Source organism: Capra hircus, chromosome 7 (assembly GCF_001704415.2).
Source record: "Capra hircus breed San Clemente chromosome 7, ASM170441v1, whole genome shotgun sequence".
In the NCBI taxonomy this organism is placed as follows: Eukaryota; Metazoa; Chordata; class Mammalia; order Artiodactyla; family Bovidae; genus Capra; species Capra hircus.
This window is the reverse complement of record NC_030814.1, coordinates 29234962-29259219: the sequence shown is the minus strand read 5'-3', so window position 1 is coordinate 29259219 and position 24258 is coordinate 29234962. Positions and strand designations below refer to the sequence as shown.

The 24258-nt window shown below is 38.4% G+C and overlaps 1 protein-coding gene and 1 long non-coding RNA gene across 4 annotated transcripts in view; one reads left to right on the top strand and one right to left on the bottom strand.

Moving 5' to 3' along the window:
* LOC102189670 lies at positions 521 to 13215 on the top strand. 3 transcript variants are annotated; one of them, XR_001918280.1, is made up of 7 exons: positions 523 to 886; positions 1076 to 1225; positions 1487 to 1624; positions 3911 to 3996; positions 4238 to 4388; positions 8647 to 9234; positions 12019 to 13215. It is a non-coding gene; the product is annotated as an uncharacterized LOC102189670 (long non-coding RNA). The 3 variants fall into 3 exon arrangements; XR_001918281.1 differs by having other exon boundaries at positions 574 to 632; XR_001918279.1 differs by having other exon boundaries at positions 521 to 1225.
* Positions 2007 to 24258, bottom strand: part of ACOT12 (acyl-CoA thioesterase 12) — a 42584-nt gene continuing 20332 nt past the window's right edge. Inside the window, exons 6-15 of the mRNA XM_013965761.2 lie at positions 20190 to 20346; positions 18530 to 18649; positions 17433 to 17583; positions 16867 to 16922; positions 16524 to 16587; positions 15792 to 15875; positions 8217 to 8350; positions 6335 to 6463; positions 4272 to 4398; positions 2007 to 4005 (exon numbers count right to left, since the gene is read on the bottom strand). Of these exons, the coding sequence (XP_013821215.2) occupies positions 3856 to 4005; positions 4272 to 4398; positions 6335 to 6463; positions 8217 to 8350; positions 15792 to 15875; positions 16524 to 16587; positions 16867 to 16922; positions 17433 to 17583; positions 18530 to 18649; positions 20190 to 20346 (1172 nt within the window). The 3' untranslated portion in view covers positions 2007 to 3855. The remainder of the gene's footprint in view (positions 4006 to 4271; positions 4399 to 6334; positions 6464 to 8216; positions 8351 to 15791; positions 15876 to 16523; positions 16588 to 16866; positions 16923 to 17432; positions 17584 to 18529; positions 18650 to 20189; positions 20347 to 24258) is intronic.

Below are 24258 nucleotides of genomic sequence, written 5' to 3'. Positions count from 1 at the left end.
GCAAAAATTGTAGCACACAGCACACTAGCCAGTCTTCTGCACCTTGAGAGGGAGCCATTACACTGAAGTCAGGCTGTGGTCACCACGACCTACTGAATTGCCTGTGGGACTAGCATATTGCCAGTAGATAAGTCTTGCAGTTTGGCACACCGAGCGAGAACATGCAGGACCCCTCTGAGCCCATGGTGAATTGTCTGATCCAGTAGTTACACTACTTTCAAATGGGTAAAATGAATCATGAGCAAACTTCATAGTTTACATTTTAATAATTTATTCCAAACCATTAAAGTTATTCCTTAACATACATTTTCAACACATATTTTCAAAACTGCTTCTACAAATAGATCAATAAAAATTTCCAAGGTTTGAAATGTGCAATAAAAAATACGAGTAAAACCACATGGTGGGTATATATAAGAATACACTGGATTTCTTTAGATTTTTATTAAAATTATTCATTATTTCCTAGTGGTATTTGCTGGAGAAGGCAATGGCACCCCACTCCGGTACTCTTGCCTGGAAAATCCCATGGATGGAGGAGCCTGGTAGGCTGCAGTCCATGGGGTGTGGAAGAGTGGGACACAACTGAAGCGACTTAGCAGCAGCAGCAGCAGTGGTATTTGCATATAAGGGTAGATATATTCTAAAGTATACAGATCAGTTTTCACATTTTTTTCCTCTAGAATTCTTTAAAAATATGATAGAAAAACTGAATATAGATCAGAAACTTCATTGCATTAAAACCAGGAAGAATTAATAGGAAAGAGTTTCCTTTCTTAATCAAAAAGCTTTCAGTCCTGTTAGAAGCACTTGAAAACCCTTACCATCAAGAAAGGCATGAATCTCAAGTGTTCCTGGAGGATATTTTAGCACTCCAAAGGAGAAAGTGAGCCTGACTACATTTTTATGTTCCCTCTGTCCTTAGTCTCCAGGGGCTTGAGGATGGCTGCTGATGAACCAGCTTCACTGCTTACCCTTGGATCAATCATGTTTGCTTAAAGCCAGGGCACCAAAGAAAGCCGAGGAAGACTGTACTCAAGTCATCTGTTTTTGATTACCTTTCATTCTATTCCAGCCTCTCCAGAGCTGCTTTCCCTGGAATACGCCAGAAACATTCCCATCTCACAGACTTTGCATGGGCCATTCTACAGGAAACGTGCTACATCCAGAAATCCTCATGGTTCAGTCCCTCTCTGCCTCTAGGTCTTCACTCAAATGTCTCGAGGTAGAGCCTACTCTGACCACCCTATTTTTTTTTAGATTTTTATTTTTTTCTTAATGTTTTCTTTATTATTCCTAAACAATGTATCAGGCCATCAATAACCAAAGCCCAAATCCTGGATGTATATATTTCTGTATTCATTATACAGAATATTTTACTATCTTTCAATGTGAAACACCCACCCCCCACACACCTCCTTGTTGTTTAAAAGTCCTGTCTCATGGCCAGAAAAATGTTATTAAATATTACATCTTTAACTTGCAGTGGCCCTAAGGAGCAGATGGGAAGCTTCAGACATCTGACCCCAGTCCACATTCCTGCATTCCCAGGTGTGAGGGCAACTCCTGGAAGCCCTCAGCAGGCCCCTCCAGCCCTGGCCCAGCTGGAGTGAGGGTGGCAGAGGTAAGGAGGGTGGGGGAGGCTCTGCACCCCCACCTGCAAAGGACACACTCAGTGGGGCTGGGGAACCCCGGCCTCTGCACTGAGCCACAAGCACGGAAGGGAGGCCAGAAGCTGTAGAAGCATTTTCCTACTGCTGCTGGCAGGTGACCACCGTGTTTAAAATATGAACAGGCATCTCCAACACCTCCCCAGCATGCACATCATTTACCCGGCTTTATTTTTCCATTTAACACTTACCTCTTGAAAAGTAAAGTGAAAGTGTTAGTTGCTCAGTCATGTCTGACTCTTTGTGATCCCATGGACCATCAGGCTCCTTTGTCCATGGAATTCTCCAGGCAAGAATACTGGAGTGGGTTGCCATTCCCTTCTCCAGGGCTTCTTCCCAGTCCAGGGATCAAACCCAGGTCTCCTGCATTTCAGGCAGATTCTTTATCATCTGAGCTACCAAATAGCTTATAGTATTTATTTACTTTATTATGATGTGATCAGTACCCTTCTGTTACTTGGTAAATCCACAGTGCCTAAAAGTGTCTCATACAGAGTAGATTCTTAATATTTATTGAATGCATGAAAGAGCAATCAAACAAGTTTCCATTAAAAAAGGAAATATAAACCTAAGTGCTGTTGTTGAATTTTACAATAGGAATGCCTTAATCAGTTGTGTCATGGTTTCAGGCAATAGATTTTAAACTTTTTGAAGTCCCCTAGGTAAAGCCTGAATGCATTGCTGTCTTTTCCAGTGTCGTGCCCTTTTAAAGAATCTTTAGTCCAGTAGTCTGAAAGTAAGCAGTTCGGATTAGGCCATGATGACCTGATAATGTCATGTGACTAGTAATATTAAAATGAGGCTAGTGTAGCTGATGTTTAAATTTTACTTTAAAATTTAATTAATTTAAATGGTCTCATGTGGTTAGTGGCTACCATATGGGACAGTGCTGGTATGGACTGTGCCTGTGTTATAAGTTAGAGTGGGCAACATCTTTGTATCTAAAAGTAATCCAGCCAAAGTTGCTCTATTCTTTCATTAAGAAAAAAGTTTCCAAAAAAAAAAATACAAATTCAGAGATGTACGAAAGACAAAAGTTAAAAGCATTTCAGTTGTAGAAGAGGGCTGAAATTTTAGCATACGAAACTTTAGTGTACTGTAACCCTCTTTACTGCTCATTTTCTAACCTTTTTTAAAATCTAAAAATATTCTTAAAAATCTGCTTTTGGAAAGTAATGTATAAGCATTTAAATCTGCCTGTCCACTCTTCTTATTGTATTTAAATGTTAATTCATAAGACTGGGACATAATCCAAAATTCATATAAATGAAAACCTGTTGGCATAGATTAATAAAAATGACTACAACCAGGTCTGGACAGAGGTAAAGATTTGACAAACTAAAGCAAGATGTATCTAATCTCTTAAGTGCTCTAAACTCTAATGGAGAAGTCCTTCAAATTTTAGAAGTTGTCCCGTAGAGGAGGTTAACTTGATGTATGCTGGTTTGTCTTATGAGTCAAGACAAATCACAGAGTAAAATAATAAATGTAAAGTCTAAGGAATAAAGTTCTAATGTAATGATTATGAAAGAAGAGCTCAGGTCATTCTTTCTCTACAATATCACATTTTGCAGGTACTTTGTGAGTGTATATAGCAATAGATACTAAATGGGTGAGCTACCTTGATATATGTTAAATGACACCAGGAAAGTAGTTCCTATTACTAAAATTGATTGGATTCCATTATGTTTTAATGTCTTCCTAATTTAAAGCTCTAAAACATGTAATACATCTTGTTAGGTGCTTCTGACACAATGATACCTGCTGTACATGGAACAACCCCATACTATTCATCACCTAGCCAACGTATCATTTCTGATTTTATAATATTTTATAAAATTTCAGACAGAATATGTTTCACCCCTCTAGCCTAAAAATGTTTTGATTGTTTTAACCAAACTTTCTCCATTTTATAGAACACACAATATTGATTATGAGAAATTTTCCATCGCCTGTTCCCCTGGAAGGTAGCAGAGCCACAGATGATCTAAAAACAGAGTCTTAAAGCTCTTTTAATCTCAACCCAAATCACTGGTATTTGACTTGAGATGCATTTTGTTTTTTAACCTCTTCACAACTGCATTTTTCTTAGACTGATACGAAATTATTTGTGGCCGAGAAACTTGTCAAGTGTCAGGACTAAGAGAGTTTGGAATTGGAAGTGGGAAATAAAATGACAGATAATTTAAAGTATGCTTATCAGCCCATCATCAGTAGCACTCTCTATGAACTGTATACAGGAGGCTGCTGTGTCTTCGATAGATTTTGACCAGCCACCAAGGTTTCCAGCAAAGTAAGGAAGGATGCTAGCAGAAATCTGGTTAAGGTAAGATACCTGTTTCAAGAAAACAAAGTGAAACAAAACAATATTTTAATTTCTTATTCATTGGAGCTTTTTCAAGCAAGCATCTCAATCTTTTTGGTGTAGGGGAGGCTATGACCCCAGTCCCTTGGAAATGGATCTGAAAGGATGACCTGAGGATTCTCTGGTGGGTGTGGGTGGACACACATTACAGAATTACAGTTAATTTAACAAATCCAGGTAAATGGTTTCTCTGCATCTGTAGGAGAAAATTAGTGTGCACGTTTCATTGAACTTACGGTACATGAACTGCTGCCAGTAGCATGGATGAGAAATCCGGCACATGCGATTTCGCTTCTGACATACTGTGGAGAAGGTGGGACTGATGGCAGAATAACCGACCTCACTGCCACCACGTAAGTGTGACTGAAAGATAAAAGGACGTTTTCTAAGTTCTTGAGAGAAATGAAGAACAGTGAATGAAACAGTAAATGGTGAAGAAAAGTAAATTTCTACAGTTAATGCAACTCGTTTATATAGTGGAAGTTAAACTATGAAGACCCAGATGTTTTACATGAGTGACATGCATAAAAAACATTCTCTATGGCTACATTCAAGTATAGGAAATAGTAATAAGGGCCATAGATATTTTCTGGCTAAAAATTATGTATGCTTTGCATGACTCTGCAGAGCTGTAGTCAGACTCCAAACTTGTGTGTGTGTATACTCTAATGGGTTGTTATTTCAGTCTCGTCCACTTTTTTAATGGAAAAAAAAATACCATTGTATTAAAGAACCTTCAAACAATAGGAACCCTGTACATTAGAAAACAGAAGTCATCCTTCAGTCTACCTTAACCACAGTATATTCCTATCCTAGAGAGGACCACCAATAAAATTAACATTTTATTGTGACCCTCTATTTTATTCACACCCTCTGGAGGGTCTGAATGGACATATTCAGATTTTTACATAAATATAATCATTTTACAAATATTGGTCTATAATTTGATTTTCCATGTAGTGATAAATCTTTAGAGGTGTTTCCTGTATCAATACCTCTATAACTACTTCATCCTTTTTAATGCTGGTATAGTATTCTGGTATAGTATGGTTCTGCTGCTGCTGCTGCTAAGTCACTTCAGTCGTGTCCGACTCTGTGCGACCCCATAGACGACAGCCCACCAGGCTCCCCCGTCCCTGGGATTCTCCAGGCAAGAACACTGGAGTGGGTTGCCATTTCCTTCTCCAATGTGTGAACGTGAAAAGTGAAAGCGAAGTTGCTCAGTCGTGTCCGACTCTTAGCTACCCCATGGACTGCAGCCTACCAGGCTCGTCCATCCATGGGATTTTCCAGGCAGGAGTACTGGAGTGGGGTGCCATTGCCTTCTCTGAGTATGGTTCTACTATAATTTATAAGATAAAGCTTCCATTTATTTCTAATATCTTTTGCCATAGTAGATGATAATACACTGAACGTCTATGTGCATTAATCCCATGTGGGAGGGATTTTTCTATAGGCCCGTTTTGACATCAGAAATAATGCTGACCAGTTCTAGAGGTAAATCATAACCACCCTGGCAGCTTCCATTTCTTATCCCTCTGAACACTTACTCTTGGGACCCTTTTCCTTAGAACCTATTCTCTGAGAAGTCCAGTTCCCATGGAGAAGCCTTGAACAGACACACTGATTGAAAGCTAGCCATTTTGGGTGTGCACAAAGTAAAGCCTTTGTAAATTCTGAACCAAAACCAACTCCTAGTGTTTTATTTGGAGAAGGCAATGGCAACCCACTTCAGTACTCTTGCCTGGAAAATCCCATGGATGGAGGAGCCTGGTAGGCTGCAGTCCATGGGGTCGCGAAGAGTCGGACTCGACTGAGCGACTTCACTTTTACTTTTCACTTTCATGCATTGGAGAAGGAAATGGCAACCCACTCCAGTATTCTTGCCTGGAGAATCCCAGGGATGGGGGAGCCTGGTGGCCTGCCGTCTCTGGGGTCGCACAGAGTCGGACACGACTGAAGCAACTTAGCAGTAGCAGCAGCAGTGTTTTATTTGGCTCTCATTGCATTTTTAACAGTAATAGAATGCTTCAAAGATTGGGTAAATATCAGTTTTACATGTGCATAGAATAAAAGGAAAGGAAACTGCTTTAGGAGTCTTACATGATGCTTTGCACATGGCTGGCACTTAATAGTTTTTTTTAAATGATAAGTAAAGCCTCATCTAGAAAAAATTTATATGAACATCATTCAAGACCAGAAATGCTTATTCCATTGACTTCCTTATTTTCATATCAACTTTTTCTTTCTACTTTATACTATAAGACCTTGCTATAACACTTGAGTTACAAATACTCACCCATCTTTGAGTGGCCTTCTTCGTGAAACAAGTACTACCAAGTCTTTGGGTTTGTCATTATTCACCACAGGACAAGTGATATAATATATCTGATCATCTTCACTTACATAGTCTATGACTTCGCAGGACCTAGGTAAACAGAACAGTGACAGAAAGTCTACACTTTTCTACCTGGTGGAATAAGGCATGCCTTTGTTTTGTTTGTTTGCATAACTTCATTATTGGTGTCTGTATTCACCCTTCTGTTCACATAACCAACTCCACAAAGCCAGCATCATTTCTTAAAGTCTATGTTTAGAGCTGTTTGGCCAGGAGGAATAATTCTGCCTGTGATAGAATGCTGGCCATCTGACTCTTAAGGTCACTGCCTTCAACAGTGGAGAGAAAGGCACTTCTCTTTTTTCCAGAAAATTATTTTTCTCTAGGATCAAGTAATACTTTAAAGACTAGCAAACTTTATGGACAATCCTTTGTGGACTCTGAGGTAAAGGAATATGGTATACTGGGAAAGAGCACTAAGCTTGGAGTCAAACAACTTGCCTTTGAGTCCCAGAGTAGCTGTGTTGTGTTAGGCAAGTCACTTTTTTTTCAATCCATAAAATGTAGATAATAATACCTATGGTGTGTTGTATAGGTAATATGCAGATAATAATACCTGTGGGCTTAGGATCAAATGAAAATACCTAGCACAGTACTTGAATCAGATAGATGTGGAAACAAAGTTAATGGAATTGGAATTCATTCATTCATTCCTCTCTATTCATTCACTTGGAATGTCAGGTGATGTAGAAAATAGTAGAGAGAAACATTTGAAAAGAGCAGCAAAGGTTAGGCATTATTCTTGCTGAAAGCTTTGTACTTATATCTATAGATACTGATGCAAGAAAATTGTGAAGAAAACACTTCTCATGAAGTGTTTACTAACAATAACATTAACCAAGATGCATCCTTCTGATATTTATGTAAATATAACACATGAGCCTAGAGTTGTTTCACTTTAGTGGTATTAAATTGTCTGTTATGGGCTGTTAATCATAGTGAGATTTAGACACTTAAGAGATGAAATTCTACCTCATCCAAGTTAGGAAGTAAATGGTATTAATAATGCTGAATATAATAGGAAGCCCATCTTGCCAGTTTTCCTTAAAGCAAGGTGTCCCTAAGGCCTGAGCCCTGAAACCCAGGAGCTGGAACTCCTTGGAGAAGGGAGTGTCACCCTGACAGAAGAGTTGACCAGGTGCACAGCTGTGCATTCCAGGAAAGGAGGGAGAGGAGATGGTTGGACTAGGGATGTGGGAGACAGGAAGTAACAGAAGAGATGTAGGCTGACATCAGTGGGCCCTGATCAGACAGGGAGGGCAGGAAGGAGTCTACTCACACAGCTGCTTCTCCCAGCTTCTCACCAGGGAGTGCTGCTTCACAGAAAAAGAAGGGCTACCAAGTAAAGATCAAGAGTGGAAAGTACAATTTGATAATCACTTTCTCAGGAGTAATGAGACTATGTCTTAAAGTACAAGAGTGTGGAAATTTAGAGCCTGACAGACCTGGGTTCCAAATGAGGTCCCATTGCTTTACTGCCTGTGTAATCTTGGCAAGTCTCGGGTCCTCTCTCCTGTTAAATGGGAATAATATCAACCTGGAAGAGTTACCGGTAGGATTACAATAGATGTGGGAAAGGCATGTCAAGTCAATAAAGATGAAAACTAGATGATCAGAATAATTTTTGTGCCTCTCCAACAGCTGCTGATACTGTGCTATAGCAAATACTCTTCAGTTAAAACAATGGGTCGTACATGGGGCGATGGAGATAGACTGCAGTGTAGGGGTCATTTTTTACATGACCTCAAGGTTGAATAAGGAAGTATTTTAAATTTATTCTTACGTGATGTGGGGGTCCCACAAAGGTCGCTTGGTAAAGTTGGACAAGAGATGATAAGCCAAGTATGCTGGTCTTTTCACATGCTTTTCAACCCAAACAGATAAAATATCATGCTCTTCCAGAGTGTATATTTTTATCTAAAATAAAATAACCAAAAAAATAAATTACAAAAGGAAAATTGATATTTTTACATTAAGACCACAGCAGGATTGCACAAACTAAAGCATCTTGGCACCTGGCTAATCATGAAGCCAATAATGGAAACTTCACTGTCAATATTTGGATGTCTAGAACTCAGACCAGGATGCTATTCTCCTGTGTCATCTACACATTATGCTACTTGAGGGTAGGTTATTTGATTATTGTGCAGTAGTTTTTCTCATGAAAAATAAAGAGCTTTATCTCTTTGTGATATTTCCTTGCCTCTATCCAGGAACGACAAAAAAATATCACCAGACTGCTAGGCAAGTCAGCGCTTCCTTTCCCCATAAGACCCTGGAGCCAAGGCTGCAGCCTAACATTCCCAGGATGTCAGGTGTGCCTTCATGTGGGCTGAGGGGATCCAGGAAGTAAGCCAACACCTCTAGATCCAACTCAACGTCTCAACAGGACTGCTGAACCATATTGTTCCTTCAGCACAAAGCATTGTTTTTTTTGGTGAATCACAAGGGTCACAAGATCAGTTCCTGAGTGTCTAGTGCTTACTGTTACTCTGAACTTTGCTTCTACTGTGTTTTCATCAATAATCAGAGATATATGTTCAGCTAAGAGCACATTTCTAGCCTGCCCATTTACTCCATCTCTTTCAGGATGCTTTGAAGATAGTGTTGAAATTTGCCATCTTATAATCATTCACATGGCAACAAGCAATGAGATGACAAACAAACATAGGGTTAGGACTTCACTGCAGGAATCAAGCAGATGGAAAAAGGCTGTGAGGGAGAAAACCTTTATTTAAACATAAATATCTTTTAAGAAGAGAATGAAGAAATGAGAAACTGACTAAAAGCAGCTTAGAAAGGTAAGAACTAGCTATTTGCTTATGCCATTTTACTTCGCCAGTTGACCTCGGCACCAAGCCTGGTGGGAGGGGGGTTCATGTTTGGGAACGCATGTAAGAATTAAAGATTTAAAAAAAAAAAAAAAATTGTGTTACAAAAAATTAATAAATAAATAAATAAATAAATAAAATAAAGTGAGCCTGCAAAGGAGGGCATGATGTAGGTTGTGGGCACTTATCAGACAGAAAGAGAACCATGAATGTAGCCCTAAGTCGAAGGCTGAGACTCGGCCCAGCCTAGACCTACCTACTCTTGCCCCCTATGCTGCAGAAGTAGCAGGAGGTTCATTGATCCTGGTGTCCCTGTGGCTCTTAAACAGCTTGTTGGGGCTCTGCAGTCTCAGAGGAGAAAGAGCAGGTGGCCAGAGTGAATTCCACCACCTCAGTCAGATTCTGGCCTTGGGGCAACCACAGTCAACCTTGGTGAAACCAGGGTAGAGTGGGATGTAACAGTGGGCTGAGTCCTTTTTAAGGGTTGAATTGTGTCCCACCCTTCCATTCATATGTTAAAGTCTTAACCCCCAGTAGCCCAGAATGTGACCTTATTTGGAAATAGGGTCATTGCAGGTGTAATAAGTTAAATGAGGTTCTACTGCAAGAGTGTGGGCCCCTAGTCCAATATGACTGGTGCCCTTATATAAAGGGGCAGTGTGGGCAAATACATGTACACACACACTGGGATAATCCCATATGAAGATGAAGACAGAGGTCAAGTGATACATCGACTATCCAAGGAATGCTGAAGACTGCAGCAGAGCGCTGTAAGCTAGGGGAGAGACCTGCAATAGATCTTGGTCACTCCCTGCAGAAGGAACCAGCATGACCGACACCTTGATCACAGACTTCTAGCTCCCATAACCATGAGACACCCACTCTGGTACACTCTGTTTTGGCAGCCTGAGAAAACCATCACAGCACTTCTCCAGGAAGCTGCTCCCCAGGTTGGAGACACATGCTGCTGCTTCCTGTCCTGGAGACATAACAAACTTCACACTAAGTAGCCATCATTAAATTCTGCCCTTACAGAGCTCACTGGACTTAGCCAGTGTCAACTACACTATTAGGTGAATGGATGGCATTTTGATCCTTTCCCCAAAGGTAAAAGTAGCAGAAAGTCCTTAACATTCTGCTGTCAGAGACAATGACATTGATGCAGACAAGGAAAGGCAGCTGTTGGTGTTGGTTCGCTTGAAATTCTACTATTTTAGGAAAGCTAACTTTTGCCTAGTGAAAAAATTCTCCAAGACCAACTCTCCAAGAAAACGAGTTCCCTTTCATGCTTAGAAGAATACAGGTTACATTCCATTTATCATCTCAAATGTTTTATCATTTGAGAATGAATTTCAATTCTATGAAATTTTATTCTATGAAATGAAGCTTAAAGTAGGTTCAAAACCTGCTGGAGCTTGGTAACTTTTTATTAATGATATATTTTTTCATTCTAATAAGATTCTGTTTAATGAGTTTAGATCTTATAGCACAAGCGGAAATAGCTCAGTTTAAGAGTTTTATACTATCTGTTGACAGACGTTATTGAGACTATATTGTGGGAAGGAGGACAAAACTGGTTTTTACAGAGGTATGGGGAGAGGGTAGAGTTCTTGAAGGTCGATTACCCATTGACTAAGGGGAGGGGACGTGGTCAGGTGCAGGTCTGGAGCCAGTCATTCCCCAGCTTCAATGAGAATAGATCTCCTCTGGTCTGTTTCCTGTGGGTTTTGTCCTGTGTCAAGGGTTCTTGCCATTCTGGCTTCCTGTCCTCTCTCAGCTACTGCCTAAATAAAAAGCTACTCCTATCAGGCCAATCTCTCACCCATGCTAATTTCCACCAAGATGTGGCTCAAGCTACTCACTGCCTAAAAAGCCTCTTTTACACTTCCAGCAATTTATTCTTACACTGTCTTCAAGGAGGAAAGAATCAACTCCTCTCCAAAGTTGTCTTTAAACAACTATCTTCCCGGACTTTGAATTGCCTAAGAGCTGAGCTTTGTAGTTGAAATACTAAATCTCACTCTTGTTTATAAACTACCTTAAAATGATCCTTCAGCTATGGTATGTGTATGTGTGGTGCTTTCAAGATAGTCTAAGTACTTTTAAGATATTTTCTAGGTAGACTATTAATATAAGCTCCTTTAAGATGAGGGCTCATCTTTTGCTCCTTGTATTAGTGCTATTATTAATTCCAACACTATACCTTGAAAATGAAATATGGATTAAAACAGTAAGTACTGCCCAATTTTCATTACGAATACCAGAAATTTTTGACTTTTGCCATCTATCAAAATTTATATCAAAATAAGTATAGATTTTTAAAGCCCAAAATAAGTATAATTCTTAATAGTTGTGAAAATTTTTTCAGCTATAAAGTGACAGAAAAAATAAGCTATATTTTGAAATTAAAAACATGATGGGTTAAGATAGTTAAAAGCATAAAAGCTTTAAAAAGTGGGAGAGAAGAGGATAACCCAAAAAAGAAAAAAATTCTATTTTTATCACAAATATAATCTGAAAAAAAGGAGGGCTTCAAATTCAACAGAGATAACATAAGAATGTTTCTTTTGTTATACAGTGTTCTCTAGTAAGTAACTGTACAGAAAGTTAAGAATTAATTATTGATGGCTCTTCTTAGACACTTGTAAATGCACATTTACTTGTTTAGGTTGTTGGGTTTTGGTCCAAACTCCAAAAGAATTGAAATTTTAATTTATATGACTTCACTAAGTATGTTCTCATCCTTCATTCCAGACATGAGTTTGTCTTTTACTAAGCTGCTCAGTGAGTGCTCAGATGCCAGCAATGATGCAAGAAGCAGATTTAGTGTTAATAAAAGAAAACAAGGTCTTGAGGCACCTTTTATAAAGGGTAAATGGAAGCAAGTAACTTTGTTATGTTAAACCTGTTTGCATCACTGAACCAAGCATAGATGGAAACCTAACTGGATCCAAAGAAAATAAGGAAGACTCTGAAAGGATTCAGAAGTGAGCACCAAGACATAGCAAAAGCAAACAAACCAAAGCTAAAATGTGCGGAGGAGGTCAAAGTCACAGTTGAAAACAAGGAAGTAGTATCTGAATTTGTTTCTATTTCAGGGTGAGTGGCCATGTAATTTATTCAAACTGGAAGACTTGGGCATGGTTAATAATTATGATGGGGCAACCAGGACTGTCCCAGGAAAACCAGAACATGTGGTAATCCTGTTTTAGAGGCTACTGTTTCAATGATTATGAAAAACGGTATGCACTGAAACGTGAGCGTAGACAAAGTGTCGGCGTTATTGAGCATCTCCTGAATGCTAGCTAGTGCTATGTTCTGCGACTATAGTGATGAACAAAATGGTCCTTAAAGAGCTTATAATATGTTTAGTGTGGGCATCAGCTTCAAAGGGTCACCTGATATACCTCTGAAAGTAGATGAAATTCAAATGATATACATTTATTTAAATTTGATGACATGCAAAAGCATTGTAAAAGGTGCTGAGATAAAAAAAAGTCAAGACAAGGCTGCTTTCTTAAGAGGATTGTAATCTAGTTAAGGGAAAAGACCCATTTGTAAAATTACTATGTAAGACAAATACCAATTCAGTGTGGCTATGGAGTAAGTGTCATGAGATAATACATAATTAATTGACAAGTTAATCATAAAAAAGTAATTGTTAAAGGAGTTCCTAAAGTGATCATTTCCTTCAGTAGGAGATGATTGGCTTTATGGAGAAGCGTTTGTCCCAGGTCTTAAAGATCAGGTAGGACTGGGGTAGATAGAGAAGAGAAGGAGAAAGAAATCGAATATGAGAACTAAGCTTGGAGGTAGGAATGTGTAGGGTGATTTGAAGGCCCTTAAGGTTAAAGCGTCTCCCTGCAATGTGGGAGGCCTGGGTTCGATCTCTGGGTCAGGAAGATACCCTGGAGAAGGAAATGGCAACCCACTCCAGTATTCTTGCCTGGAGAATCCCATGGACAGAGGAGCTTGGTGGGCTACAGTCCACGGGTCGCAAAGAGTCGGACACGACTGAGCGACTTCACTTTTCACTTTCTAGATCAGCCCAGGTGGGGAACAGAGACAGAGCTGGAAAGATACTTGACTGTTAAAAAATTTTCCCCGAAGACTTTTTTACCTTTTAAAACATTGAAATATAGTTCATTTATAATATTCTGTTAGTTTCAGGTATATAACAGTGATTTAATACTTTCACAGATTATACTCCCGTATATGTGACTATATATGAGTATATCTATAAGTGTATATTTGTGTACTACATACCCAGTAGTAGAACTGCTGAATCATATGGTTGTTCTGCAGTAGTTTCAGTTTTCCGAGGAACTGCTATACTGTTTTCCATAGTGGTTGTACCAGTCTACATTTCCACAAACAGTGTAACAGGATTCCCTTTTCTCTGCATCTTCACCAATATTTATTTGTGGTCTTTTTGATGATAGGCATTCTGACAGGTGTAAAGTGATAACTCATTGTGGTTTTGATTTGTATATGTCTCTGATGATTAGGATTGTTGAGCATCTATTTATGTGCCTGTTAGCCATCTGTATGTCTTTGGAAAAATATCTATTCATGTCTTTGCCAATTTTTTAATTGGGTTGTTTGGTTTTCTTATATTTCTTATATATGAGCTGTTTATGTATTTTGGAGGTTAACCCCATATAGTTTATATCATTTGCAAATATTTTCTTCCATTCAGCAGGTTGTTTTTTCATTTTGTTGATGATTTCTCTTGCTGTGCAAAAATTTTTAAGCTTAATTAGCTTAATTTTTAAGCTTAATTGTCTGTTTTTGTGCCAGTACAATACTGTTTTGATTACTGTAGCTTTGTAATGTATTCTGAAAGCAGGGTGTATGATATCTCCAACTTTGTTCTTTTTTTTCTCAGGATTGATTTGGCTATTTGGGGTCTTTTGCAGTTCCATACAAATTTTAGGATTATTCGTTCTAGTTCTTTGAAAAATGTCATGGGTATTTGGGTAGAGTTTGTATTAAATCTGTAGATTATTTTGATAGTATGGTCATTTTAACAATATTAATTCTTCCAATCCATGAACACTGTATTTTTCTATTTCTTTATATCTTTATTTCTTTCAGTGTTTTATATTTTTCAGAGACTATGTTTTTCACCTGTTTAATTAAGTTTATTTCTAGGTATTTTTTTTTGTTGTTATGTGACTTTAATGTGTTGTTTTCATGATTTTTCATTCTTATAGTTCATTATTTGTGTACAGCAAAGAAACAGATTTCTGTATATTAGTCTTGTATACTGCAACTTTTCCTGAATTCACTTATTAGTTCCAATAGTTACTTTGTTGGAGACCTTAGGGTTTTCTTTATGTAATAGTATCATGTTGTCTGAAACAAGAGGTAGTTTTACTTCTTCCCTTCTAATTTGAATGTTTTTTATTTCTTTTTCTTGTCTGATTGCTGTGGCTAGAATTAAATAAAGGGTGTCTTATTCCTGATTTTAGAGGAAAAGCTTTTACCTTTTTATTATTGAGTATGATATTAGCTTTAATTTTGTCATATATGATCTTTATTATATTGAAATATAATACCAATTTGGATGAGAGTTATTATCATGAATGGATGTTGAATTTTGTCAGATGCTTTTGATGCATTTATTGAGATGATCATATTATTTTTATCCTTCCTGTTGTTAATGTGGTATATCACATCGACTCATTTGTAAATATTAAACCATTTTTGTATCCCTGGAATAAATCCTATTTAATCCTGATGTATGATCCCTTTTCTTTATATTTTTGAATTAAGCTTGCTAATATTTTGTTGAGGATTTCTGCATTTATATTAATCAGAAATACTGGCCTGTAATTTTCTCTTTTTTTGAGTGTCTTTGTCTGATTTTGGCGTCAGGGTAACAATAACCTTATAGAATGAATTTGGGAGTGTTCCCTTCAATTTATTTTGGGAATGCTAGGTATTACTTCTTTTTTGTATGTTTGATAGAATTACCTATTCCAGTCCTGAACTTTTATTTGCCTTAGTTGAGAACTGCAGTGGAACAGAGCCCTGGGAGTTTCAGTCTGCGTCCTTTTCCTTGTTCCCAGGAATAAGGAAGCATTGATTCCTTTCAGAGTAGAGTTTAGGTTTCTTATACAGCCCTTCTGTTAGTCCCACTGGTTTTAAAACCAGCTAAGGGTACTCCTTCTATCGGGGTGAGACCTCAGGGCTGGGGTGTCCTCTCCTAGGGATGCAGGTCTTGACCTGATGGTGTTATTTCTCTTCCTACCTGACTCTGTGGATCTTTCTTTATAGCCATAGTTGTTGTATAAGAATCTTCCTGCCACTCTCCAGTTTGTTTTCAGTGTTGTGAATTGCTCCACGTATAGATGTATTTTTGATGTGTTCATAGGGTGACTCGGTGTCCTCGTACTCTGCCATCTTGATCTCCATTTTTTACCTTCTTGAAAGCAGCATTAGAAGTAGTAGAACAACCTCTACCATGAAAACTTTCATTCATGATGGGCAGTGAGCTGTATGTATACCTGAATGCCTCCTACCTTTTCCATAGCACTGGTAACCTCCCATCCACTTCTGGCTGCCAGGCTTTTGAGAGCCTCCACATTGCCATTACTCAAGGATACCTAAAGTATAAATAATTGAAAAGCTGTGGGTTCAGCGTACAGATATGTGATCAAATATTTTCTGCTTAGAAAATGGATACTGTTAGAGCCAAAGTGATGATGTTGAAGTTAGAACTAAGTTATAGGAACATAATTTCTGTCTCAGACTCTTAATTCAGAATTCAGATAAGTCAGTGAGTCCTATATGCTTAGGAAATTAGTATCATTTTAATTGATATCCTAAGTAAAGACAAAAATACCCTTCAGTGTGACTAGTAATCAATGTATAATAAGTAAATTTAGATTTCCCTTTACATTTCATGGTCAGAACGTTAAAGTGACTAATACTTTTTTGTTGAGAAGGCGTGTCATTCAGCACAGATCATGTTGAGACACTAGATCTCAATGTCCTATGTTGCTTGAATGCATTTGATGCAGATCAACCGGAGTCTGTAACTGTGTAGATAATTCAAACAAGGCAGTGAAGCAGCTGGCTGATGACTAGTTACTCATAGATTGGTTTTGTTTCATTTTGAGATGACAGGTTGCTATAATTCACCTCTGTATCTAACCTGTGTAGGCACAACATGAGTCAGTTAAATGAGGGGGTTCCCGTTTTTGTAATAAAGCAATTTTTACATGAAGAACTTTAGATCATAAAATTGTCACCTGGTTGCCAATATCCCAGTATATGCAAAGTGGAACTTCTTCTTTGTGGGAAATGACATATTTTCTGGAAAAAAATGAAAATATTAAATAATGGTTTTCTTCCCTGTATCTAGCACATAGCAATAACTGTGACACTTTGTTGAAGTGAAATCAGCAGTTACAAAAAGTTGCCTTTACTGGCGGAACAATCAGGAAGAACAATTTTCATCACAGTAGCATCCACAGTCAAAAAATATCAAACCTTCTCTTTTTATATTATGTGGGAATAGAGACCCAGAGAAGGCTCTTTGCTATGTAATTTGTCAGATAAGAGTCCATAAAATCTTACACCTGAGTCCCTTACCTGCCTAGGCGAATTCTCTTGCGTGCGAGAGCTCCACGATACCGTCGAAAATCATCCTTAAATTTAAAAAAAAAAAAGTAAAATCAATACATTCTTAATATTTCTGTGCTACGATCCTTAAGTCTGTCTCTCCTAAGTCAGTTGAAAAGGCTAACTGGGACAAGGAGTCTCTACATGAACTATCTTCAGGTCAGAGTTGGCAGTAAGGCCGCTTATTCCACAAGACTTAATTCTGATGAATGTAGAGCAGCTGGATATAAAGTAGAGAACTGGATATAAAGTGGGAAAAGAGAGTCAGAAATGAGACATGGAAGACATATGCTTCCAACAGCAGCATGTGGCTGAATAGATGTGGGGTCTTCAGGGCCTTCATTGTTTAAAGACCGGAGTGATTTGGAAAGAGAGGAAAAGGATCACTTTACTTTGTGAGGCAAAAAAGAAAAGCAAAGGGGAATGGACGTACAGGTTGTTGGCAGTGCAGGAAAAGATTCTGGGTGGAGCTCTGTACCACAGCTTCCTCCAGAATAAGTGGTCTGATTACCGAACTGCATGTGCTAATAACTGACCTTTGACATGGGTTTGATTTTGGGAAATGTGATCAGTTCTTCCTTATCATCGACAGCATTATAAATGAGAAAAGCACTGTTGATGTGACGGCCCCGGCCCTCAGACCACTCCTGGCAGTCAAAGGCCTCCACGCGCACTCCAACTTCAACACTGCAGAAGGGCAAGAAGGGTAGTGGGCAGAGAGCCTGAGCATGCTAGGCCTCCCCCGCCCACCACCCCACCAGCTCCTCCAGGCAAGGAAGAGAAGGAGGACCCTGTGTTGTTGTTTCTTTGTTGTCTGCTAATCTATGCAGCGGTTAACATCCATTTCATCAAGTCGATTGATCTTATATACAAGCTCCTGGGAGCATGTCTGCTTTACTTTCCCACTTTCAAGTATTAAAAAAGGCCAGTGGGACCTTATATACATTCATGAATAAATTTTGGCCATGGGGGGTGGGGTGTTAAATTATGCCAAAGTCAAGTTTTCTCTCCTAAAACGATAGTTCTATAATTTAAAAGCATCAAACACTGAAGGTGAATAGGAAATACAGATGTTCTTTTTTACATTTAAAAAGAAAAAAATACCAAGTTAAATCTTTTCTTTGTGCGTCAAGAATAATAAAAATAACTGAGAAGTGTTTTGGACTTCATGGTAATAAATGACAGGTCCATTATGAATTGTTGACCATATGGGACCCTTTTGAGAGTGAAAGGAAGAATTAATGATTATGATACACACAAACCAAGACCATCCTGGATCAAGTGGGAAATATAGTCAACCTTCAGTTCAGTTCAGTCGCTCAGTCATGTCCGACTCTTTGCGACCCCATGAATCACAGCACGCCAGGCCTCCCTGTCCATCACCAACTCCCGACCTTATTATGAGACAAAAACCAACTTATCATCACTTGGTGTAAGGAGGCCTCAGTGGAACAGAGGATAAATATGTATGTCTATAGATTTTGAACATGAACTTTCAAAAAAATTAGAAGGAATGTGGTCATTTTAAAGTATTCCCTATACTCACCTCCAGGTTGAGATAAAACAAGAACATTGCTTATGTGCGAGTTTGATTTCATTTTATAGCAATCTAAGAGCACCAGACATGCTTTACCAGGTCTGAAATGTGTTGTTGACAATGGCATTGAAGACAAGACGGTCTCCAACTGTAGATGGTCCCCTGAACTTAAACATGTCTACGGACTTCAGAACAGGATGTGCTCGACACAGGCGGCTGGTGAAACAAAGGGAAGGAGAGAGAAAGAGAAGAAAGTGATCATTCTCCAAAATGTTTTCAGGAGCTATTGCTTTGCTTAATGGATGCAACAGACCTGTGTTCGGGGTGCTTTCTAATGAACATCTCTTTCAGCCCAAGAGGGTAATAAATAACTGGATTGTGTGTGTCGAGAGTGGTCCTGTGACATTATCTGCAAATATTTTAGGAGATACAATGTCCCAGTCTGTGGGTGGCTTTCCCAAGATGCTGGTGCTTCTGTCCTTGTGGTGACAGTCCTGTTCTTGTTTTGTGCCCTATGGAAGTATCTCCAAAAACCAAACAACTGTCTTTTGTTCTGATTTCAGAGTTTTATTCCTCCTGACAGCTCATGACTACACTCACAGGAAGCTGTGACTCTCAGGTTGGCCTGGGAAACAGTGAGGAGAACTTTCAGCTGATGCCATTCACATGAGTTCCTTGGCTTCACTGTTACCTAAATTCACCCACATGTCAAAGACCAATTTTTCTTCCCCACAAAAAAAGTTACCTGCATTGCTGCACAAAGCCTGAAAGGCTGCAAGGTACACATTTTACAGTTTTTTGGTGTGCGAAGTTTTGAAAATCTATAAAGAAAATTTGATCTCAGAAAGTTACTATAATTGTCTACATTTTAGATTCCCACTGTGGTCATTCAGTTACTCTAAAGAATTCTGCCAACGATAAGTGAACAGATTTGCCATAGTTAATTACATTGTAAGCCTTTATAGTAGAACAAGCTTCAATGCTTTATTGTCATTAAGAATGACAATGTCGTTTTAAAAACAAGCTCTTATATTTGTGTGCAATTTTAGGATAACCACAGGTTTCTAATTATAGTCATAACTATAGATATATTAATAAGTAAAATTCTTTTAATTTTGGGAAAATAAAACCTTAACAATTTTCAGTGGTTACAAAAATTGTCAGAAGGGCAGATCCTGTTCAAATGCATTTTCAGAGACTACAGTGTTCTTTAAAACTGCCCAGTTACCTACATGGCTCCGTTAAGAATGAAATTACCCTTTTTGAAACTGAGCAGCATTTAAAAGTACTTTTCCAAGTTCTTCCCTCTTTCTCATCATATTTTTCAATTAATCCTTTGGCTGTAATGATTCTAACCAGCACCTCCAGAGGTCAGACCTAATTGTGAACCACCTTTTAAAAAGTTTGTATCTTGACTGTTTTTAAGTGTAATAATGGCTATCTTCTATTTCTGTTTCCACCTACTTTGTCATAACTAACTTTATAAGAGTTGCAAGATCAACAGTCATAATTCAGAATAACTGTGAGAACTGTCATTTCATTTTTATTTTTGGACCAAGAATTTAAACTTTAACCCTCAGGAAAGGACAGAATAATTCTCAGGTAAACAGGAAAATGACTGATCATTTTCTCAGTTTGATAAAAGGCAACATTGTTCTCTACTTGTTCCCTTGACTCACCCGGTAGCCAGTCTCAGACCCTTCTGCCTTCTCCCAACTAGCCTCAAGATCACAAACCAAAGGCTAAAACCAAGAACCTTGCAGAAATAGTAGCCACCGCCTCCATCCAAGCCATAATCTGGCCACCAAATGTATTTCCATGATGGTTTGCATGGGGTGGGAGGACAAGTTCAATGCTTTGAACAGAGGTGCCCCTTGTGGAAACAGTTCCTTCCTCTTCATCACAAATGGGATCTGAAAGGTAGACATAAACAAAACTGGTAAAGTTAAATGTAGAACCTGAGGCTATAACCTTTCCTTCAATTCATGAGATTTTTAGAAAAATTATTTTTAATTTTCTAAAAATTAAATATTAAATAATAATAATTAAAATTAAATATTATTAATTAAATAATAATACTTAATTAAAAATTAAATATTATTACCCAAGACTTAAAACTCCCAAGGAAATGAATAGGTTTTATTTAACAGTGAATTGGGTAAGACAACAGATCAGAAAGGACGTTTTAGAGATTGTATTCCAACCTGTTTTATAAGTCAACCAGAATTTTGATCAAAAGAACAAGTAAGTTTAAATTTGAGTTGCTTCAGGTGGAGAAGGGGCAGATTACAGCAGGTTAGGGCAGAAAGAAATTTGGGGATTGACGGATATGTTATTGTCTTGATTGTGGTGATGATTTCATAGGAGTATGCATGTCTCAGCACCTATCAAGTATAACTTTAAATATGGGCCATTTATGGTATGTTAATAAAGTTAATGAAAAGAAAGGGATTTGAGCTTTAGGGGCCATGGACACTGAGAATTTGGAACAGTTTGCTGCACTATAAACTTCAGAATGGGAATATGGCCTCCCCTGGTGACTGCTTGGTAATGAAAGCAGTCACAAACAGAAAAGACACAATACGTTGTTCTTCTTGGTGTCTTTCTGCTTCTTTTGAATCATATCTGCTTCATTCACTGACACATTGGTTTTTCCTCTCAACAATGGAGAAATCATTTACTTTGGCTGCAAAGCAGTAAAATGTATTCAGTTATACTTCCTGCATCATCAAGTGAATCACCAGCTAGGCTTAAATCTCACGTGCTGTTGTTGAGGAGCTGGGGGAGGAATTACAGATCAGGGGTACAATGCTGGTTGTACTCTCGGAGGCAGAGCTGAGCTGGCAGTGTGAGAGCATAGATATGCCCAGCTGTTGCTGGTAACTGGGAATGGAGCCCTTCTTGGCACATTTACATATAAGTCAGCAGAGAAGTGTGGTTACATTTCATTTCCTAATGTAAATTTTATATTTTTAATTAACTGTCTTTTTCTTTTACTTTTTCCTCCTGCATTTCACTGATCATTTCAGTCCCCTCCTTAAAAACATACAGTGACTTCCCCTGGCCTGTTGGAAAAGCCTGAATCATGTTTATGACCCCCAAGCCCTTCCTTTCTTCTCTGGCCTGTGCCTACCTCTCCAGCCCCAGCTAGTCTGAATGCCAGTAGCAACCCTTCTTCCCCCATCACATCTTCTCATAATCTCTCTCCCCCTCCCTTCCAGCCACTCCAGCATTTTTCAGCTCCTATAACTAAAATGCCATCTTCAGCATCAGGGCATTTGTACATGGTCTCTCTCTGTAAGTAGCAGTCCCGCTGCCCACCACCACCTTCTTCCATTTACTTTCTCTTCTGTTTTGGCCCATCTCAGTTACCACCTCCTCGGGAAAGCCTTCTCTGACCTCCACAGCTGACTCCACTGTTATTAGCTCCTACTTGTACCTTTCTTTCACAGTCACAATTTTATGTTTATTTGTGTGATCTTTGATTATCTGACCCCCTAGATCCTGAGCTCCTTTGGGTAAGGACTGAGTTTTTAAAATCCTAATAGAATTCCAGAATGTAGATGCTCAGTCAGTATTTATTGAATGAATGAATGGATGGGTGGATGAATAAACTTAACTTTGCTGATTTATTCCATGTTCACAGTCCTTACTATCAACAGGATATTTTAGGTAACAAAATGATTTTACTGATTCCTACTTCTGTTTTTTACAGTAGTTTCCCCAGCCCCTCATTTTCACTTGATTAGTATTGTGGACTCTTCGGTTTTTCCAGATGTGTGTGTGGGTGTGATATAGGGTCTCATGGTGGTTATAGTTTGCATTTCCCTGATTAATAATGAGGTCCAAAATCTTTTCAAATGCATGTTAAACTTTCATGTTACCTCTTAATAAAATATCTATGTTGTTTGCTTCAAATGTTACTTCTCTCCCATTCTTTTTCTCCTCTCTTCTTGGAACTTTGATTAGATGCTTGTTAGACTTCTCTATTCTCTCTGTCTCCTAATCTCTTGTATAGTTTCCATTTCCTTGTTTATCCATCTGCATTCTAGGTAACTCCTGGATTTACTTTCCAGTTTACTGTCTTAGATGCTGTTTCATTAATGTTTTAAACTTTAATTATTTTATATTCTTTTTGTATAGAAATGGTTTTTGCTTCTTCATCTAATGTTCTAGGTCATTTTCTTGTTCCTACATAATACTTTTGATACTCTTTTATTTCTTAAAATATATTAACCTTTTACTTCAGATTCTTTATGTGGTAAATTCTGTTTCTTTAGTTTTCATTGCAGGCTTCATTCTGTTGTCTGGTGCTTTTCTGAATTCAGGTGACTTACTTTTGTCTTAATGATTCTTGTCTAAGAGCTCACATTCCTTGGATCTCTATCTGTGGGAGTTCTTGAGGACTGGGCTTAAAGTCATGTCTGCACAGAGGATTTGCATTTGTGGCTGCAGATCACCTGTGGGTACTTAACACAGTATGAATTCACACTAGGTTTTACTTGGTCTGTTTCAAGCCAAACAAATTATGTGAATTCTGACATCAAATATGCTTGCGAATGCAGTTGTGATTGAATCCTCAAAGAGAAACAAGTGTTTTTTCCATTCCACATAGGGTTAAGCGGGAAGCATGCCGACCAGAGCTCTCAGAGGCATGGTTTTTCCAGTTGACCCACTGAGGGTATCATTTTGGAGGGGTTTCAGCTCCAGGTCTGGTTCCCTGATCCACCTTCCCACTTGACTGTGCCTCCTGAGCTAGGGCAGGCGCCTTAAAACACTGCGCAGGGTCTACCACCTACAGGGTCCCCCTCAGCAAATGCCAGCTCTTGTGTCTCCTTACACTGCTGCATTTGTGTTTCTGATCATTTGTGGACTTGAAGCCTCTTTCTTAGTTTTCTGCCTGCTGAGATGTGTTTGTAAATATTTTATCCAGAAATTTTAGATTTTTTTCAGACTGCGAGTCCACCATATTGCTGTAATCAGAATTGGATTGCTTCCTAAAGTAATCCTTAAAAAGCATATAAAATCTTAAATTCTTAAATCCTTCCAACTTCTGTCTTTTTTAAGTACTGATTTTGCTAGATAATTTTTTATAAACATCCCAAACTAGTACTGATTGAGATTTTTTTAAGGTTAATTTCTCTTACTCAAATGGTACTTTTTTGGTTCAAAATAAATTAATATAAATTATCTGTACAATATATAGCTAAATTTAAAAAAAAGGAAAGGTGTGTAATTGTTTGAATATTGTGTTACCAAGATAAAATTAAAAAAATAAGAAAAGACCTTATACTGTGAGAGACTTTGTAAAGACTCAGATATAACGCAACTCTGCCAGGGGCCGCCACGGGAGATCCCACCCATGACAAGGTCATGTGGAAGAGAACTGTTAAGCAAGGCTTCAGAACTCAACGGGCTCCCTAGGCTTTCTCGAGCATCTACCCCCAAAACCAGAATCTGTCTGTTTTACTACTTCATGACTTTCACCAACTCCTCTGACATTAACAGGGGGCTATCCCTGATCACCTTTCTCTGGAGAAAATTAACTTAGGACTATAGCTAATAAGTCTCCTGGACATGATAGGAATATTTCCAATCAAAACCCCTCTGTTAGCAATTTAGCTTGCTTGGCAGATATATCCAGACTCTTGCAGCTACACATGTGATTATTTACAGCCTCCCAACTGTGAGAGGCACAAAAAGCCTAAAACATAGAGCCTTTCAAAGAGTTAAAAATTATTAGAGTAGTGTTAATGTAGGATTTCATTATTGGGCCAATGCTTGTTGCTAAGTTCCCATATCTCTTATCCACTCTGCACCTGGGA